Below are 7,510 nucleotides of genomic sequence, written 5' to 3'. Positions count from 1 at the left end.
AATACTATAAAAGGAACATGATGCTCTCATCTTATCCAACTCAATGCTTTTCAACCTACCAAATCTAGTTTTCATTCTCTGACAGCTAGTAGATGAGAGACACCTTCTACACAATTTTTAAGCCTCCTTCATTGTTCTTCATAGTCGACCCTTAGTGATAGAGAGCCATGCCCACACATAGCAAGTCAAATACTCAATCATAATGCGTAAGACAGTAGTAACCAAACCCAAAGGAGAGAAGGACATCTAGGCTCAGATCTTGATAATACTCTACTATCTTCTTGTGGCAGTGCTCCCCAAAAGGAAAGAGAGCGATGCCATCTTCATGTGGCAGTGGTCGCATATGCCCTTTTGCATGGCATACTTGTGTAATTTTGACTTTATGTTCAAGCTCAAGCCTTTTTATGCCTAAATGAGTCAAGTCTTTGATGGTTTCTTTGTTGAATTGAGGTCTCTAAGGTGAAAACGCTCGCGCAGGCCCATAAATTCTAGTTTGGGCACACTTGGGTGTGTGAGTCCCAACACTAAATGGTTGGTCAATGTTTTCGAGTCTCCTAGAGGTGCCATAAGACCCTCAAGTAGGATGCCTTAACTTATTCAACATTTGTAAGTCTCAAAAATTAGGTATAACAAAGATAAAAATTTACAAACTTACCCTTGTTTCATATCCTTAACAAATTACAATTGAATATATAAATTTATATATATATTTATATTTATATATATATTACTATTGGTTTGGTTTGCCCCATAATAATATATAATATTCATACATAATTATATGCTTAGAAGTGTGTTGTAATCAAAACTACATAAACATATACACATATAATTGGTTACGGAACTAGAGATTTCTATTAAAATAACGACACCTTATAACTTTAAATGTTTCTTTTATAATATTGTAGAATGGAATTTGAATTTGGGACATATTTCTTAATAAGCATATTAAACTATCCTTATGAATCTTATGATCGTTATCGCCTAAATATAATCAACACTTTAATTAAATTAACTAGTTATTATGTACTTATTTATATTTTTATTTCTCTTTGATGACACCACATAACTAATCGAAGTCTTGAACTATATACACATAAGTATATTATTATTTTTTTTTTCTATCAATTTGTGATTGTTTATACCAACCAAAAATTAAAATAAATTATAGTTTTTCACTGTGCACAAAAATAAATTACACCTAATCACTACTAAGTCCTTTAACTCATTAATATATCCTTAGATATGTTAGACTATAGTTGAATGTAATATTTATTTATTTTTTAAATTCAATTTTATACAAAATATAATATGTATTTATATATTTTCAATTTTGTAGTCCGTACTCCATATATGAAATAATATTAATAATTGAATTCAACAAAATCCACTTTTGTAGCTATACATATTTATGAAAGTGAAACACAAAAGCAATCTGTAGGGATTAGCGACCCACTGTGTCTCGTAGCTACTAGCTAGAGCTAGTAGTAGTGACATCCCTTCAATTAGTTTCATATGACCAACAAATTTGATACAAACTAACTCAGTAGTCAAAAAGCAAAAATAAATATATAAATAATAAATGGGCAAATTATATGTTTGTTCACTAGTTATCTACTTTTTTTTTTTTTATTTATTTTTTATTTAAAGCGTTTATATATTATAATTATATTTTATTTGGGACTCGAATCTAAAACTTCCAACATACACCCACTTATGGTCACTTGAACTAGCTTCAAGTAGTTATCTGCCTTTTTCTTTAGTTCCTATTTGTTTATTCTCTTGTTTTTTCAAATACTTTCAAAATGAATATTAGTGTTATAAATATGTCGTTTTCATACTTTATAATATAACTAAATTTTATATGCATACTAACCGACCACTTGTATGTGTTAGACAGCTATGATATCTAGTACTATCTTGAAGTTGAAGTAGGACATTGGGAATAATTAGTAATATTTTTTCGTAATTATTAAATTAAATTAAGTGAGGCTTAATACTTAATTTGAAAATATTTTTAATTAGTAATATCTCATCATAAAGTAGAGGGTGCTGGACAATTTTTTTTTTCTATTTTTTTATAAAAAATATTTAATAGTCCTTTATTATTTTTTTTTTTACATATTGGCCCATCACAATATTTTTCTGCCCCATCCCAACCTGTTATGGTAGTTTCTTACAATATATTATACCTTATTTAAAAACTAGTATTATTTAAATTAGATGCAGATTAATTTTTTTTTAAATTTTTGCTGTGCAATTTAATACAGTTTTAGTTATATCAGTGTGGGCAGTTTGAAAAATTACTTAAAATGTTTAGGGTACTAATAATGAAAAATGTAATTTTAATTGAGAAAAATATGCATTTTAGTAGCATAAAAATAAAAATATATATGAGTTAAAATAAGAAATATAAATTTTATGAGGATAAAAATGAAAAACATAAATTTTCAGGGGACAAAATAAAAAAGCTATAAAGATATAAATAAAAGATATTAATTTTTTGAGGACAAAACGTGAAATATTTTAAAATATATATATAAAAATGTAATTAACAAAAAATTAAGGGAGACAAATGACCCCACGTGACCCCTCTTGGCTTAGCCCCGATACCTAACTATATGTTGAACAATTTATTGAGTTGCATGCATTTAGTTATGTTTCTCATATTTAGATTAAAAATTGGAAAATAAAAATACTTTTACGATGTTCACTGCAATTGGAATCAAATATTCTAGCTATGATTTACTTCTTAGGACTTTTCAAGGTAAAAATTTCACTAACCAATCAACGAGTTCTTACAAATTGTTTTACAACAAAAGTTTTTAGACAGTAATTATTAGGTTTATTTTTATGCATTTTTAGTATCCAATTTAAGGTGCATTTTAGTATTTTATTGTTCTAATTTATGCTTGGATTTGTTAGTTTTTATTAGATTTATATTGGGTATTGGAGGATTTTGGAAAACCTTCCTAATATTGTATTTAAAGGGGCTGGGAGGTTAGATCTAACATCATTCATAAAATTGAGAGAAATTAATTCTGAGTATAGAAGGAGGGCAAGAAGCAAAAGGCACCGGTGGAGGACTCCAAGAGTGTTCTACCTCTTCATCTTCATCTTTTATGTTTTTTAATTGAATTTCTATTATTTTAGAATTATTTCTAGTAGCTATAATTTCTTTTAAGGATTATTATGTAAACCACTTGAATTTATTCTATAGATTAATGTAATTGTTTAATTCTTCTTCTTCTTCTTCTTCTTCTCTTTATTCAATCCCATACAATCTGTTTTAATTTTGTAATTATTTATTGGGCATCTATAATTTTTATTTATAAATTCAAATCAAAATTCTAGAAAGTGAGATTTGAATATGCTTTAATTGTTATGGATACAACTTGATTTAGGACGAAAGTACCTAAGTTGTTTGTATAATTTTATTAGTTGCTATGCTTAATGCTATCTTTATTATTAAACTTTACCATAGGGATATAGGAAGTTTTTACATAGATTGAGTTTATAAGTCTTAACCAGATTATAAACTACTTAATTCAACTTGTCAATTAAATAGGAAGAAGAGAAATTGGGCAATTAATTACATTAAGAAGTAAAATAAAAGATAATTAGGAATTATAACAATCTTTGTTTTTTTTCATTGTTATTTCTTAAATTTTAATTATTGTTTTGTTTTACTTACTTTTTCTCCAACGATTTTTATTAATCAAATAGAATCAAAGAATTAATTGATTAATATTTGATAATCAATCCTCATGGGAATGATACTTTATTTATCATTATATTACTTGTTTCGATTGCGTATATTTACGTATCAATTTTACCAAACAATAATTTTCTAATTAGTTCTTGGAAATTAAAAATCGACTAACCCACTCGATCTTCAAGGATTAGACTCCCTCCGATGCATGAATTACCCCTCGCGATCTGGCTGGACAAACTTTCTTTATTAGCAGCCCTAAATCACCATGGTTGAACACTCTTCAAGCTAAAATTCTTGCACATGCAAGAACTCACAAGAGAGAGAAAACAAAAAAGATGCAATCTATGTATTTTCCATCAAAGAGGCATGCTAATAAGAAAGATGAGCTAAACAAAATATGCACAACTCAACAAAAAGAAAAGTAAACTTACGTGCTTAATTAGTTAACAGTAACAGAATTAGTTATCACTAATTTCACCTATAAAAAATATTTGATAGGTCAAATACATCTGCACAGTTTCCAGATTAATCATATATACAACACAAATTTACCACACTAAACTAAATAGTACTTACTTTTTATGACTATAGATTAATAATATTAGCAATCTATTAAATGATAATTACCATATAAAACATAATTTATACACAGCTTAATTAATGCATATAATTAAGTAAGTTTAATTATTTATAATAATGCCGGCCAGAAACAAATATATCCAATAGATTAGTATCTTTATATTATTGTAATTTGTTAATAAAGTTCAACACCACATCATACAATATTTGCCTAGCATTACAGTCATATTATATATACTTACCATAATTATTATTTTTGTTATTTGAACTTTTTACACGGTTAAATTATGCTCTTTATAGGATATATAACTTTTTAATAATACTTCTCTAAATATAATTTTACAATAATATATTTATTCCATCACATTTTATTATGAAATATATGAGTAAAATAGTAAATAATAATTGATAAATAGATACAAATTAAATATCTTTTACTCTTTTCGCTTTAATGAATAATAGAATAATTTTTATTTATATTTATAGTTTTTTTAACTATTAGAGTAAAAAGAGTGAAAAATATTTAATTTAAATCTATTTATTAATTATTATTCACAGAACGACTCATTTGAATAAAATATGATGGAATGACTAATAAAATTTATATTTTGATGGTTATCATTAACTGATCATATACTATAAAAAAAACACAACTTTATAGTATAAAAAATTTAGAGAAAAAATAATAATTATTGTGTATACTATTTATAATTATAAAATTAACGTAGCCACCAAGAGTCACGTTCGTGATGTTGTGAGGAAGTATTATTGGTAGTGAAAGAGCAAAACTTGTAAAAATACAAGAGTTGGACTCCATTATTATTATTATTCGCCGGTAGGGTAGTGCCACGGCAGACAGGACAAGTCATCTGCTTGGATCGTACGACCCATTTCTCCAAGCAACGGAAGTGGAGCACGTGGCAGCATCTCAGCTCTCCGATCTCATCTCCTTCTTTAACCTCACAAAGGCACACAGCACACTCTACTACTTCATCACCATCATTTACATCTTTACCTTCGGAGCATTCGAACCTGGTTACTCTCATTTCTGAACCCACTGGCTTATTTGGAATAGTAGTACTATTGTTATTATTATAATTAGCAGAGTAATATTTATCAATATTAGGCTCTGGGAAAGAGAACTGGTTGTAAAGAAGAATCTCAAATGCACATGTCAAATGATCTAAACACAAAACCATGTAATTCCACATGGTTGTGGGAATTATCACAAAACAAAACTTAATTGAACTGAGAAAGATATGGGTTGGAAATGGAATCATCATGGTTATATATATGTTTATTTTGGCTGAAGAAACAAAACTATAGAGCTAGTTATTATTAATTATAATAAGCTAGCTATAGTAGTTTCGTTTTTATGGTTATTTCTTGTTCTATAAACTGGCTTATTTATAGACCTGCCGACTGCTGTAGTGGGATTATATTATTATGCTGAAATAGTACATAGGAAAAGTCTCTTCTTTGGAACATAGCATGTAGGAAACTTCAACGCAAAAATTAATAATATCCAGTACTGTCAATTTGGAAGGATATCAATTTTATTATTTTAAATTTTTGACTAACAATAAGTGAGTAGAAAATTCAGCACATGTGCAAATAAGTCCCATAAAGACTGAATTTAATTTACTATACATATATAAATATTCACGTTTCTATTATTTATTTATTTTTAGTTAGTGTTATACTTTTTATTAGTATAATTCAAACACCACCAACTGTTCATAAAATATTTTAATTTATTTTACAATAATATAAAAATATGGTAACCAATTTTAAGGGTTGATCATCTTATATTTATATGATGTTAAATACTTTAAAATAAGTATATTAATGTAAAATCACTTGAATTTTATATCTTTTAACACTTAATCATTAAAATTAAAATTTTAACAGTAAAACCGATTGAATGAAAGTTATACTTTGCTCATTACCCTTCTCTCCAAAAACTTCAGTTAAATAACACAGTAAACTGCAAAATGTACAAGTGACAAATTCTTAATAGTTCACGTAATATTAATTAGTAAAATATTATAAAAAATAATTTAGAAAAATTAAAAAATTAAAAACATTTTTCCTTTCTTTTCTTTTTCATTTTCTTTTCTGTAATTTCTTATTCTTCCAACACATTCAACCCAAATCAAACTCCATCTTCGAGACAAGGTCTAGACCTCCACAAGCTAACCTAAACCAAACTCCATCTCCAAAAAATATTTTAGCTTTCACCATATTTTTAGTGGTCCACAAGGCTCTCTCTCTCTCTCTCTCTCTCTCTCTCTCTCTCTCTCTCTCTCTCTCTCTCTCTCTCTCTCTCTCTCTCTCTCTCTCTCTCTCTATAATGACTGCATTTATATTATGAATTAGTAAAGGCAATTAGAGTTAATTATTGATTTTTTTATAGTTACGCATAAATTTATTATATTGTGGGTTCTATTTTTTAGAAATAGGAATTAGAGTTATAATTTCTCGATTCCGAAGATTTTATTAAACTCTAGGGGTATTATCTGTATTATATATAAATTATGTAATTTTTTATGATTTTTGCTCGGCAACGACGAGAAATGCAATGGATGGACGTTAGAATCACATGGGTAGTCTAGAACCTATTTCTTGGTTGAATAAATATTTGAGATGAATAGAATACCGAGTTCGAGCAGGGTTATAGTTTTTGACCATTTTACCCCTAGGCTTGATTTAGCTTAAGTTTAAGCATCGAGGGCATTTTGGTCATTTTTTTAGTGAGATGTGGTGGCTGTTTGGTAGCTTGACAGCTGGATTTTTCTACTTCATTTCAGCCTAGGTTTATCCAATTATTTGTAAAATTAAAAATTAAAGGAAAAAGATAGAAAAACCCAATTTTCCTACACCTCCCCTTCTCTCTCTCTTCGAGCTTCCCTTGTACCAGCAAGAACTTTAGTTTTTAGCAGTAATATTGGAGGGGTTTTGGCTGAAATAAAGTAGAGAAATCCTAAGGTAAGAACTCTAGTTTCTCTTTTTGGAGTTTTTAAGTTATTTGTTAGTTCAAGCATGTTGAAATTGAGATTTTGCTACTGTTTGAGTTAGGCTTTATACTTGATTATTTTCTTGTAATTAATGGAGTTGTTCTAGGTCTGATTCTAATTGTTTGGACCTTAATTCTTGGGTTGAGCAAGTTTGAGTTCTAAGAACTCAAACTTGGCTCAACAATGGCATGTTTGGTTT

General features: G+C 27.9%; 1 protein-coding gene across 1 annotated transcript; it reads right to left on the bottom strand.

Annotated features, from left to right (window-relative positions):
- Nucleotides 1-4,867: 4,867 nt before the first annotated feature.
- LOC115700069 (uncharacterized) lies at nt 4,868-5,684 on the bottom strand. Its single transcript, XM_030627625.2, has one exon. It carries the CDS (start codon nt 5,575-5,577, stop codon nt 5,014-5,016), a length of 564 nt encoding a protein of 187 aa, XP_030483485.2. The 5' UTR covers nt 5,578-5,684; the 3' UTR covers nt 4,868-5,013.
- Between the last annotated feature and the right edge of the window lie 1,826 nt (nt 5,685-7,510).

Source organism: Cannabis sativa, chromosome 8 (genome assembly GCF_029168945.1).
Source record: "Cannabis sativa cultivar Pink pepper isolate KNU-18-1 chromosome 8, ASM2916894v1, whole genome shotgun sequence".
Classification (NCBI taxonomy): Eukaryota; Viridiplantae; Streptophyta; class Magnoliopsida; order Rosales; family Cannabaceae; genus Cannabis; species Cannabis sativa.
Note: the sequence above shows the minus strand (reverse complement) of the source record. Positions and strands in the feature narration are given on the sequence as shown.